This window comes from Haplochromis burtoni, unplaced genomic scaffold (genome assembly GCF_018398535.1).
Source record: "Haplochromis burtoni strain Fernald_Lab_line unplaced genomic scaffold, NCSU_Asbu1 Contig_220, whole genome shotgun sequence".
Classification (NCBI taxonomy): Eukaryota; Metazoa; Chordata; class Actinopteri; order Cichliformes; family Cichlidae; genus Haplochromis; species Haplochromis burtoni.
Window position 1 is genome coordinate 933,508 of NW_024582581.1, and position 13,812 is coordinate 947,319.

The 13,812-nt window shown below is 42.7% G+C and overlaps 1 protein-coding gene across 2 annotated transcripts in view; it reads right to left on the reverse strand.

The window, feature by feature from the left end:
* The window catches only part of LOC102291472 (matrix metalloproteinase-16), a 73,426-nt gene that overhangs the window by 41,145 nt on the left and 18,469 nt on the right, over positions 1-13,812 (reverse strand). The window contains exons 2-5 of one of the 2 annotated variants that reach the window (XM_005936552.3): positions 11,287-11,435; positions 10,071-10,085; positions 9,668-9,790; positions 3,331-3,635 (exon numbers count right to left, since the gene is read on the reverse strand). In XM_005936552.3, the coding sequence (XP_005936614.1) occupies positions 3,331-3,635; positions 9,668-9,790; positions 10,071-10,085; positions 11,287-11,435 (592 nt within the window). The remainder of the gene's footprint in view (positions 1-3,330; positions 3,636-9,667; positions 9,791-10,070; positions 10,086-11,286; positions 11,436-13,812) is intronic. The other variant, XM_005936553.3, reaches the window with a different exon arrangement.

Consider the following 13,812-nt stretch of genomic DNA (forward strand, 5'->3'; position numbering starts at 1 on the left):
ACAGCAGCTCATCTCTGCTGTGTGCCTGTGTGGGATTGTAACTTTGAAACACAACAAAGAAGGAGGGAGAGGAGACTGAAAGAAAGAAAATAGGATGAAAAAAGGAACTGAAAAGCTAAAAATCATGTGCTGGTCTGGACAAACATTACATCATTCCCAGCTGTTCTTACAAAGTGTGGGATGAATCAGAGATGGATTACAAATCCTTGAAATAGCATGCACTGGGAATCTATGGAATTATCCATCCCCGCAGCCACAACATCTAGATTAAAATGAACATCTGCGTGCGTGATTTTACTGCCGCCGATTCCAGATAAACAAAAGCGAGCTGAGTTTCGCATCTTTGGCTCTTAAATCGTAAGTCAGCCTGTTGGCTGACTTACGATGACATGACATGAAAAAAAAATGCTTCTGGAGATATTTCTTTGTAAATGCATTGCATCGTTTCCATTTTACACATTAGTCATAATCTAGGAAGCATCACTTCAGCGTAAGACCACCTGTCTGCCTATTGTTTGAGGAGGAATATCGACACAGCAGCAGTGCCAGTGCAGAAAGCTCAGAAATGTACTGCACTGGCCAATAAAATCCATGTAAAAGCAAGATTATGACAACTCTCCACAGAGCCTCGTCTCTATAGTCTCCATCATTAGAACCTCTGTGCACTTTTTCTGGCATCTGAGGGGCTTTCAGTCTCATTGAGCTGTTAGCACAAACACATTTTATCATTTCTTTGCCTTTATTTGACAGCAAGGACCTTGCACTTACGTGACACTTTATAATCCATTACCATCCATCTACTGTATAAGGATGCAAAAACACAGGAGTAACTGTAAATGCCTTAAAATACAGTACATGCTCTCTTTTACTTTTTCTTTTTTTTTTGTTTTCATCTCTCTGGGAAGCTGAGCAAATAAATGGCCAGAACAAAAGAGTTCAGACTTTATGTGTTTACGAGATGAAATAAAAACACCACTAACTGAAGCAATACTGCAGAGATTGTGTCATGATACATTAATCTGATCACAGATTACTGGCTGCAACAGTACGCGGTGCAATGAAACAGGACTATGTTTAATTATTAGTACTGAAGTTGTAGCGTTATTGCTTGCGGTACTATTATCTTACAGTTTTTAAGTGTTCGTCTGCCAAAAGCTACACTATGGCTCAAAGCCTCGCGACCGTGCCAAGACGAGAAAAACAATCTGGCAGAGCGATACAGAGCCTGATATTTGCAATAGTTTTTGGCATAGGGATTGTTACATTTCAGGATAAGAAAGAAAAAAGCTTTGAGCTGTGTGCTTCTTCAAAACTCATCTAAATGTAACGCCAGCCGTCACACAGGAATAAGAGCAGCCCCCGCCACGGCGAGCAGTCAGGACTCAGCCAGTAAACACTCCCATTTGAAAAAGAAAAAAAAAGCTGGAGAGAGCTTAATGGAAGTGCCTGCATTATGGGATGTCTTCACAGAAGTGTGGGCCACAGCAGGGCTGTATTAATACTGCACTGAGGGGAGGAACAGAACGTGTCTGCGTGAATCGTGGCCTTCAGTGACAGCTGCTTGTCAGCGTGCGCGTGAGTGCGTGGGTAACGTGCGGGTCTTTACCTTCGCGTGTTAATACATATGTATCATGTCAAAGAGTGGAGCAGAATGAACAACCAGCATTGTCGACGGTTACTAGAGGTTATCGTTATCCTAAATAGAGAGTCACACTGATCGATCAAAGCTTAAAGAAAAGTTGTTCACTCTGTTCTGTCTGAACCTGCCAATGCCCCTCTGCTCCAGCTTAAAATTCTGTCTTCAACAGCAAGTTACTTACTCTGATTTCCAAAGTAGTGATCACCAGCTCCCACTCGTCTCCCTCTCTTGCCTTTCCTCTTCAAATGTTTTCTTTACTCCTCACTACGCTGCTCATTCAGTCTTTCCCTCTCCTTCTGTCTCTCTTATGAGCGCTTGATCTTCCAATATTTGTCTAATGACACTGTGCTTCTCTCTGTTATCCTCTCTTTTGCTTGCTGTTATCTCCGCTGCCTTCCCGCTAGGAATCTCATCTGTTTTTATGTATCTATATATTTTTTTCATCTGTGTCCCTCATCCTTGCCGCTGCATCGGTTACCACTGCTATTGTTTTTTGGCTCATGACTCGCTGACAGCAGGGCGGATCAGCTCCTAGAATTTAATGAGGGATTCAAGCAGAGGTACGTCCATCTTTTGCAAACTCGGACAAATCTTATTGTGATTGGATCATCTTTGCAGACCTTTCTTTCCACCCTCTCTCGCTCTTCATTGACTCTCGCTTAAGGGTGCACAGAGTTCAGAGTTTCACCTAGGACTGGCTGCCACTAATACACAAAAAACACAAGTGGAGACCTGTTGCATCTCAGCACAACGACTTGGACGCCAACGCGCCTGCTCAGACTGCACCATGCAGAACACATGGCATGCAGACCCCGCTAAAGGCGGGCTGCAAGGCTCCAAGGGCAGGTACTCAGCGAGGGCACGGGCTTGAGACCGGCGCAGAGTGAGAGGGGATATGATTACTGTTGTTCAACGAGGGGGGTATTTGCTTTGAGAAAGAGAGATGAAGCAACAAGCCTCAGCAAATCACAGTTGTAAATCACAGCAGAGCAAGGAATGAGTAGTGACCTGACCCCGCAAAACCAACAGCATCACGACGCATGGCTCCGTGCAGACGTACTGAACATAAAATACACTTTTACCTTTACAATTACCACAGTAAATATGTAGTAAATGTGATAAAAGTATTAAACCTGTAACTATATCTGTAAAGCCACAATTTCCTGTTTTACTGTTTTGGATGCGAGGCCGCGGGAAATCCCGTGTCTCACCTCAGGGATCACGATATCCTGTGTCGATCATTTCTGTCCACTTTTGGTGAAATAAAACAGGCGAGTGAAAAAAAAAGGGCAGAATACTCCACAGTAAGGATGTGTGTTTAACGTCATTGCAGGTTACCTGAAATCGATAGCAACCTCTGAGCATTACACATTGTTTAACGTTAACTAAAAATGAACGCACAGCCAAGGACTAATTAACAGTGTGACGAGTTTGTGTTTTATGGACATTCTGTGTGTGAATTAAACTCGTTTTAAACCTTATTGGCTGCCATGTCTCTGCAGAAAATGAATTAGCAGCAGGAGCTTATTATGTGTAAGGTCAGCAGTTTGGCTTCTGGTCGAGCTGCTGGGACTATTTCGTTGTAAATACTCAATAAAAGCCGCTGTTTTATGACTGACGCCTGGTTTTGTTGTATTTTTGCAACAAGCTGATGAAACCATGAAGGTCAACAGTGTATTTACCATCCTTACCATCGTGGTTGGGGTTGCCCAGCGTCCAAGGCTCGTCTGAGTCAAAGTGTGTGTCGCCTCCTATTCCCGGCCCTGGAAAGTAGGCATGGGCCAGGAAGCCCCCCTCGCCATCGAAGGGTGAGCTGTCTCCGTGGAAACCTGAAGCAAAGATGATGGTGATGTCCACGTCTTTCTTGCTCCTCTCCAGCTCGCTGTAGGGCACAGCCTCAAAGCGCAGTGGCGTCACGCTTTGCCACACGTCGAAGGCTCGCCGAATGGCGTCGTGGGTCTCCTCAGCACCCACTTTGGGTGTCACGTTCTTTATGCTGCAGAGATGTGAGATAAAAGACAGGGGGTAAAGAAGTTAGACTGGAGAAATGCACGCAGGCCAGATCATTTTCTTTTTATAATCAAGCCTCAAATCTGGATTTCTCTTTCAGCTGTCAAGATGAGCAAATCCACTGTAAATTGGTCTAATAAGGAGCTCACAGCACTGGGTAAAATAAACACACTGAAGAGTGGCTTATTGTGCTGGATGACCACTCAGAGGAAAAAGAAAAAAGACAAAATTAAAGAACAGAATCAAATCAGGGAAGAAAATAAAGTCCTGTGAATCTGAGACATAGCAAGGCAGAAACTGACAGTGAGTTCAAGCACAACGGCTGAAAGAGGCGAACATCGCTGCATGTCAATCTATGTGATCTCACTACGCCAAACAAGAAGAGGAAAAAACCCAACTATCACCGCTTTTCCCTGCACGCTGCCATTTCACGCTCGTCCTGCTCGCCAACAGAGAGCTAAATGGAGCGATTTGTGAGAGAAAACAGCTGAGTCCTCCCCCGCCGGCTTTGAGTCGGTGCAGGTGTGGAGAGGATGGGACAATTTCCTGCCTCTGGAATTTATTTTCTAATTAAGGATTATCAACAGTCCACTGCCTGCTGAGAGCCACAGTCTGGTTCGGGCAATCAGGAAAAACCTCTCTCCGCTTTATTCTAGTCTGACAATATCTCAGTGTCACGCTCTATTAAAATCTGGTTCGTCTCCAGGGATAGACAGATAGGTGTAGCTTACATCAGTCAACTTAAGACACTTGTAAACACAAGCCGCTCTGTGTGTTCTTCTGCTGCTGCGTCTGATTTGGGAGGAACGATGATGTTTAATTTAAGTGCGTAAAAAAAGTGGGAGTCAAAACAGCTCCGCGTCAGTTTCTTTGTTTTCTTGTTCAACTGCTTCAGGTTTATTCGAAACTTCCCTGTTATCGCCTCGCATCCACCCCGTCTCATTTGTGTACCCTCCGTCACCTCGTCACCTTTGTTCCCGTTTTCGTTTGAGTTCTTCACAGTTTCTGTGTTTGGCTGTCAGCGCTGTCGTTTTCCATAATAGGAATAAATATTATCAGAACGCCTTTGTCTACCACTGCGAGGCACATTTATATACACTGCAAATTGATACCACACGTAAGCTCCGATTCATTATTGAATCACATTTGGTGAAGAGGGAAGCACAAAGGCTGGTCGTGAATTATAAATACTCTGCTATTGAATCACCTGCTACATTCTTTTGAATTGCTCTTAATCGCTTATAGCAAAACACAATCTGCTTTTCTTTCTCTGTCGGCCGCTTCAAGACTGACTCGCAGGCGGCCGACCACCACTCTGCCAGAGACCTGTTCGCTTTAATTGCACTCTCAAAAGTCTTGTAAAACTTTCTCTTTCTGATAATGATTTCAGAACTGAGGCCTGCAGACACACACACACACACACACAGAGCGAAAGTAAGAAAGTAACAGAACATACGTCATGATAAAAGACGAAGAAGCAGGGATGCTTTTAATTCTTTTTTTTAGAGCTATGTCTTATTTTTGATATCCTAGCATCCTTCCTGTTAGCCTACATTTAGACCTCCACTGTCAGGCAAACAGCAGCTGGTGCATGCACTGAGCCGAGACTGAGAAGAATCAGCAGCCAGAGCAGTGTTTTTGTCCACCTAAAAAAAGGGGAAAAAAAGAACATTCAACCTCCTTTCAGCTTCCCAGTAGCTCTTCAAAATACAAGTCTCTAATATATCTTTAACTGATAATACCGCCATTCTGTTTGTTATTTTCACATCAACTGTCGCGTCTCACACTGTCGAGTACAGCCACAAAACTCTACAAGCGTCCAGACGATGCAGTCACACTGGTCAAAAAGTTGACTGTGGAACACGATACACTTTTCTCCCCCTACGCTCAATATCTTGGCTAAAAAGCGAAAAGCGAGACAGCATCACAACCCGACTGATTTTCAGTGCAGTTCTTGTGTAATCTTCTTTAAGAATGGCTTCTTGACAGCCACGTTCCACTGAGACCATTCCTGATGAGGCTTCACTGATGCATCTCTCAGGCCTCTGCTGGATTTCTTTCCCCCCCATTTCTTAATGATATGAGCTTCAAAGATATACAATAATGTCTTTGAAGCTGATATTAAGTTGAGCTTAAAACTGTGTACATTTTGAACTGTTCTACAGTTTAAAGTGCAGGTACTAAATGCTGTTATCTTAACCTGGGAGCTGACAAAGCCTTAAATTCCAGAGATAATCTTGAACATCATCTAGAAGTGGCATTAGCTAACTATTCCTACCTAATTGAGACCACTTAAAGAGGCATCATGAATAGCCACTTTGTCTTTTAAAGGGCTTATGTAAAGCAGACTGAAGTACAAACGTGATAAAGACAGGGAAACAGTCCGTCTTTTGAATCAATATCAGCTGACCCAGAGAGAGTCACAAAGGTACAAACATCTTCCCTGTTATTAAAAGTAACACATAAACACTGTAGCACCACCAGGGTTCTGTGTGAATACATGCCCTTGTCCTGTTCTCTCTGAAAGGCCTTATCAACAACTGAGGCCACTCAAGGAATAAAAAAAAGATGGTTTTCATACGAGCCTGTGACCCAACCCTCTGTATGTGTGTCCTATTTTAAGGACAAGCCAGATAAAGAGGGTAACACATGCAGGGCGAAGCTGCACAATAACAAATGGAAATAATCCCTGCCTGCTCTGAGGCCACACCACATATTAAACTCCATACTGCGAGGTGATAATGACTCCGAATGCAACTCATGTGCTGTAATAGTACCTGCATGCAGGGAAAACAGTAGGGATGCCAAAGCTAATTAGTGCCTCCCCACAGAAAGTACTGTATGTGGCTACACCGAGACCAGCACACACCTGGGGCTTGCATGCATTTGTTATACTTTCCAAATGTCAGTGTTATTTTTTTCAGGACTATTTTAAATGCTTGAAGCCTGTAACAGAAAGGCAGAGGTTCTTCAGGGAGAAACAAGAACAAGATATCCACTTTTTAGTTAGACTGCTACAGTCTAACTGTAGTGTCTGTAGAGATAGTGTTTGTTTTGAGGTAGCGCCTGTTCCTTTCGCAAAAGACACCTGGGAGTCCAGTGACTGTGTGCAACAAGAGCACCTGATCTGGGATTGAATGGTTTAGATGCAGTTTTAAGTTTGATATTATATATGATGAATTAAGCCAGCGCTCATCCTCTGCACAGTACCATCCGTGCAGTGCAGCAGGGCGGTGGCAGCATCATGTTGTTGGGTGTGTGTTTTTAAAATTCATTATGTCATGTCACCTGAGCACTCATGATCTTAGACTGAGCAGAAAGTTCTTCCATCAAGGCACTGACCCTCAACACACAGTCAAGACATTGACTAAGGGGCTTAGTGACTAGGGATGTTCTTACTAACTTCCTTGTTAGTCAGTCTAATTTTGCATTTCTTTTTACTCAACAAATCATTGGGTAATTAACAATGACGGCACATGTGCAGCCTTTGACAGCTGTTAGATGACCCAATTTCATATTCAGCTTTTACACTTCCAGGCATTACCACAGTCAGATGGCACTGCATAATGTCTTTGGGCCAACGGTTAATATAAACATAAAGTGGCCAAGTCACAGCTCTGGCTTGAACCTATCAAATATTTCAGGAAGGACGTGCAAATACTGGCCCAACTTGACAAAGCTCTGGAAGGCCTGCAGAGAAGAATGGTAAAGAGTCGCAAAAAGATTCGAGGTTATAACATATTATGTTGTATTATGTTTTATAAGTGGGGAAATGTTTATTCCAGCATTTTATATATATAGACAAAACCTCCGTATCAAACACTCAGAAGTGTTCTAGCTAGCTAATGCTAATCACATTTTCATGTATGCTTTTACTTTCTTTACCATCGTCATACGAAACATAAAAACAGTTTAAGTCTACTGGCAAATTTTTGCGTTTACTTCAACTTTGATTTGAATTTTAAAGATCTGCGACTCTTGAGAACTCTGAGAACATGTTTTATGACTGAGGTACAATATGCCTAAAAGTCAGCATCCTAATAATTTATGGGCATAAGGTGCTTTGGATAACCGTTACCGTCACTGTGACTCATAGCTTTCAGCACCTAACCTTACAAGTTCCCTTGCAGTTAGCACAATTTTATGTTTACCACCGTCCATCGATGAACCTCAGTTATACTTGAAAACGTTTTTTCTTCAAACTGAGAAGGAAAGATGTTGCTTCTTATTCTGACACGAATGCATAGCAGCATTTCTTAAATTACTGACAAGATTTTGATACTTGAATCAGATTTAAATGAGGTGACCCGTTCTAACACTACATAAAGAACATTTAAGCAGATTAAAAGAGTCGTTAGACGATTGCATTCTCCAACTACCTCCATTGCAATCTGACATAAAAGGAGCAGCTGCAGGCACATCTGACAACTGACTAGAGGCCACACACACACACACACACACACACACACACACACACACACCCACACACACACAGATATATATATAAATATATATGCACACACAAATACACACACTCAAAATGCTCCCATTCATTTACATAACCCTAATCTGTCAGAGAGTACCCTCTGCCTTCCACCAGGGTTTCCTCCTCCTCCTCTCAGCTCATGTCTTTCTCTCTGAATCTGCTTCTCCTGTTCTCTTCTCTTTCCTCTCTCCTCATTTCCACCCTTCTCCTCCTCCACTCTGCATCGATCCGCCTCATTGGTTTGGTTTCTTATCAGTGGTGTTGCAAATGAACCACGTGCTCAATTTCAACTCAATCTCAAAAAAAGAAAAGGTTATTCGAGGCCACTGAGCCATACATTATATTTAGCAGGAATTACCGCTTATGCAAAACATTTTTAAAAATCTAGAATAATAACTGAAAAAACAAGAACAGCACTTGAGGATTGTCCATGAAACACGAAGCCAAGGCAAGCAACAGTATAACACACATGAAATATTACAGAATCTGGGCTACTCACTACATCTTAGCAGAGAAAAATTATATAACCACAGAAAGCTGTCCTATACATTATTACTCATGTAGCGGGATGTCAGCAAAGGCGCTGGTGAATTATGAAATCGGTGAGGTCACCAGTGCGCGTACACTCTTTTTGCATTTGTGCTACATGTTCTGTCAGGAGCGAGACGGCTCCGGCAGTGAGAGGTTTGATGGACACGGCCTGTGCTGCTGTTAATGTGATGTTTAAGGCTCTGAGTGACGTGGAACTTTACTTGACCTTTGCTTTCGTAGGTTCGCGTCCATTACGCAAGTTCAAATATTGTGCTTCTTTCAGGGGAAATGAGGAAGTGAAATCAGGGATGTCAAAGTGATTTTACTTGGTTGGCCACATACAGCCTGTCTCAATACAAGAAACAGTTTTTGCACATGATAAAGAAGCTGCTAGAGTAGGGGTAAGACATCTGTCAGCGTGACTCTTTGGGCTTTAACTGCAAGAAATGAATGTGTAAGAAGGATCTGGCAGCTCATTGCCCAGACTGTCCTGTAATTATTACACAGAGGTTTTGGTTAATCCAAAGAAAATGTCCCCTTTTTTTCTGTAGGCTTTTCTAAAAGAAAAACAAAACAAAAACCCAAAACACAGAAATTTCTTTGGTAGTTAGTGAAAAAACATCTGTCAGTTAATAATCTGTCACTTAATTACATTGATGTACCATGAATGGGCATGTGGGAAGTCTTTAGCAGAGGGAAAATCTCATGGGCTGGATTGGAGTCTTTGCTAGAATGATTCTGGCCCACAGGCCTTATGTTTGACAGCCCTGCTATAAAGCTTACAGGCAGGGACAGGTCAAAAGCTCAAACGACACGGAAATAAAGGAGCTACTGAAGAAAAAAGTATTCTTTCTTCCTATCTCTATGTCTCCCACACGGCTGCTCGGGTGATTGGGGTCTCCTCGCAGTTTGGGGTGTGTTTCTGGGGTTTTCTGAACATGCTGTAGTGCTAGGTAGCACTGAAATGCCTTGAAAACAAAAGAAAAGCTGAATCCACCCACCTGTATGTGATATGTTTGTGTTGCCACTTCTGTCCCGTGAGGGCGTACCGTCGTTTCCTGACACTTAATCTAGACACACCCCCTATTTGGTCAGGAACCCCGCATCGGGGCTTCTTCATCCACCTGTGGAGAGAGGCGGGGAGGAAAAAGGTTATATCGGCAGCAGCACATTACCTCCCCCACCCTGACACAGTGATGTCACTGGCTCACAGGAGCCAACTCTGAGCCAGTGTCACACAGAACAGATGTGCAAAATAATTCAATATGATGCAATTTTTGAACATTTATATGTAAACGAAATGCAAAGATGACAACGTGTTGATAACAGAACACACGTACTTCATCGTAACACCCACACAGTGTAAAACTACATGTATTTAAATGTACAAAAAAGGTGCCTCACCTTATCGTGTTATCCCTACATTAATCGAGAGAAGCAGAAGGGGGGAAAAAGAAACAGGCACTGTTAGCTCATCACATTTCACTCTGTTTCAGCCCAGCGGTTGGATAGCTGTTAGTCTGCATTCACATAGTTGGCCACCACATCGCCACATCACAGTTCAGTGACCAATGTGAGCGCTTTTGCTGCGTGTGGCATGGATGGTATTTCGCTGTTGGTGCGCACAAATGTCAGCGAGCACTGTTTTAGTGATTTGCAGGTATAATGCGGCGAGGTTAAACCCGGGTAAATCCAGGGCTGCTTTAAAAACACAGATGATCTGTGTCCTCGTGCCACTGCCGCTCTCATACAGATGAATAATTTAAAAACATCTCTTTAAAGACTTATGAGAGCCCAGGTGGGTTTTCACTCCACTACACTCCTGTGTGCAGACAAAATATAATATAACAATGAGTCTTTCCATTAAAAAGAAAGAAAATCCAAACCAACATGACCTGCTTGATTGCTTGTAGCTGCTGGGCTGAGGTTGGACTGTTCAAATGAGGACAAAGCCAACCAGAGTCGCAGCTCTTCTGTTTCTTCCACTGTCTATTAATACTAAAACATTGTGAAGTCTTTGATCTGACATCGGAGGTGTACTCTTGCAAAAACCCTCTTTGATCACATTAATAAGCCCCACTTAGTCTACGTTACGCCAACTTTGCGTCTGGCAAAACGACTCTGGTCGCCTTAAAAATGTAAGACGGGGCGAAAAGAAACACAAACAGCCTGTACCTCCATTTTTGAAAATGTCTAGTTCACTTGAACTGTGAGTCCTACAAAAAAGAAACACAAGCAACACAGTTCGCAGTGTGTTTTCCCTCCTCAAATTAATAAAACATCTACCTACAGTATGCCCGAGGCCCTCAGCGAATTTAGATTTTTAGTCTGAGACTGTTCATCAAATCATAAAAATCCATCTGAGATCCACATCTCTCTCTTTTTAAAAGCAACATGAGCAATTCAACATATCCCAAGTAATTACTTGTATTCAGGCGAATACAAAAAATGACCAAAGCAAACACCACGGTTTCTCTATAGCTGTAATTTCACACTCAGCCGCTTCCTGTTGTATTCTTACCCGTGTTTTCTTATTTTGGGAATAAACCCATCGTGAACCTTGTGCATAATTCATACTGAGGTGTCTTTAAGGGTATTTTTAAAGGTGTGTGTGACTCACTCTATAGTGTTGCTGTCCAGCGTGCCTGTGACATTTAGGCCGTAGCGGCGCTGCATGGCAGCGATAGCAGACTGCATGACTCGGGCAGAACGCAGCACTGACATTCTGGGGTCTGCAGGAGGGAGGTAGCCATACCTCTGGAGCCATGCCTATAAACAAGGAAACAAGGAGGAAAAAGGTTAGACATCACTGTAAACTCCAACGAATAATCTGCAAAGACTGATTTTTGGACAGGAGCTAAACATGATCTCAAAATCATAAATAGACATTTGAAGACAGGAGGCAGCTTAGCTTGAGTATAAAGTTTGAAAACGTGGGGAAATATCCAGCTTGGCTCTTCCAACAGCTATAAAGCTCATTAACCGCCTCCGCTGTGGCAAGACACTTCACCCGCACCCTGTCCAGCTGAGCAGCGCAGAGCTGCTAGTGCTGAAGTGCGAGTCCAGAGTTCCTACAAGTAAATTTATGGTGTAGTTTGGTTTTTTTCCTGTGCATGAGAAGCATTTTAAGCAGAAAGCACACTCCATACGACCTAGAACAACATTTAAATGTCATCAAGATAAAACTCCGCATTAAGCTACACAGAGCAAAGATCAGCTAGTAACCGGTCTAAGGACACATCTGAAAAGACATTTGTAAAAGGGCATAAGTAGAGAGAGAGAGAAATCTCCATACCAGTCTATAGTGCAGAATGTCATCCGTTATCATGTCATTTTACTTGTCTGGAAAGGGCTTTGGTGTAATAAAGCTTTGAGTGTCCCTATAAAATCCAGCCAGAGGGAATCATTGCTCAGATCTTTGGACCAAGCAGGAGAAGCGGGAATCGGCCGGGCGTCCCCACAGAAGAGGCTTTAGGGATTTGGATAGTCTCAGCCTCTCTGTATACACTCAGTCCTCATCGTAAAAATGCCAAATGTGGGATTAGCTAACTGCTGCATATCGGAACACAAAGCCAACAGCAAAACGAGGGTTAAATTGTTTTGCTTGAAGAGCGGGGAAAGTGAAACAACACAACGTTGGCCCGGAATCTCAAATACCCAGTGAACTCAGAACTGCTGCATGTTTGCCTCAGACCTTCTTATTTCTCTTTCAGCAACTCTGTGCTGTGAAACCTGAGCGCCGTTCTCGTGCACAGTGTTTTCAAGCTGCTTCAGGCCCGCTGCTCAGGATAGCATACACACTGAGAATGAAATTTACTAAACAGGGAGGAAAGCCCAGAGTGCGAGAGCGAGAGGAGAATGCAATAAAAAGCAAGAAATGCGAGTCTATAGCTTCGTTTACGGTGACTGCGCTCCACATCCAAGCAGTAACAATGAGCTCTTTTGAAACTTATTGTATATGCTGTTTGTAGCAGCGGTGCAAACAAGCTGATATGTATGACTGTTCAGAAGGTGAGAAGAACTGAACATGTCACTCAGCTAATGTGCAAATGAGGACACTAAATAAAAAAATCATGACACCGGGAGGATGCCCAGGTGCCTGAGCATTGTGGGTAAGTGTGGTGGCAACTGCACAAAGCAGATCCTAGCTGAGAATGTGAGTGATCTCATAAATAGTTCATGCAAACATGGGGATTCCTACTGGTAATTAACAAAGCATCTTATGAGCAGGAAGAACGAGCAAGATCATTGAAATACATTTCTTTTAAAGAACTACATAAAGCTTCTCCATTAGGTGATTGTGCAACTGAAGGGTGATTAGCCTAGCTTGACTTCAGATCCAGATAATGCCCATGTTTGTCCAGACTCTAGGGGTGGGCAATTAATTATCCCAAAGGGCCACATGAGAAATTGGGACTGCTGTGAGTGGCTGCACCAATAAATAATAATTAACTTATATTAGCTTATCAGTGTGGCCCTCCAAACAGTCCCACCTTTTGGGAAAATTAATGCCCACTCCAGTCCAAAGCAAGGGCGAAGCTAAAGGGTGGTGCATGCCAGTGTAACAGGGCAGCTACATCTCTTTAATATATGAGCAACTCTAACCCACATAATTTTCTTATAGAATAATAAAGTATGCTGATTATGATTCTGATATGTTTGTGGAGACAGGAGGTCTGTACTGAACTTTCAGCCAATTTTTAAGTGATTTCTTTATTGTTTTTTCATTTCTAATGAGCTGGTTGGAGCCCTGCTGTATCGCCCCATTTAACAATACATGTCCACCAGCCTGCCTAAAGCTCACTCTTTAACATTTTATATATAACCTGCTTTGTTTTAAGGCAGCTTGATCCTTTCAGGCAAAGCCAGACTTCTAAACCTGCTAGTCTTTATGCTAAGCTAAGCTAACTGCTGCCAACTTAATTACCAGCCTTACTATATATACCATATTGTTTCTCGCAACACAGGATTAAGTTCTTTCATAAAAAGGTAACCTGGAAAAATAACTTTCTTTTCTTTCCACACAGCCAGTTATTCTGAATCCCAGACTTTTCCTTTAGTAATTTATGAGAATAAAGCTAAGAATTATATTGACAAAATATGTGGAAATTATGTTTTCTATTTAATTATTAAAGTAACTTCATAC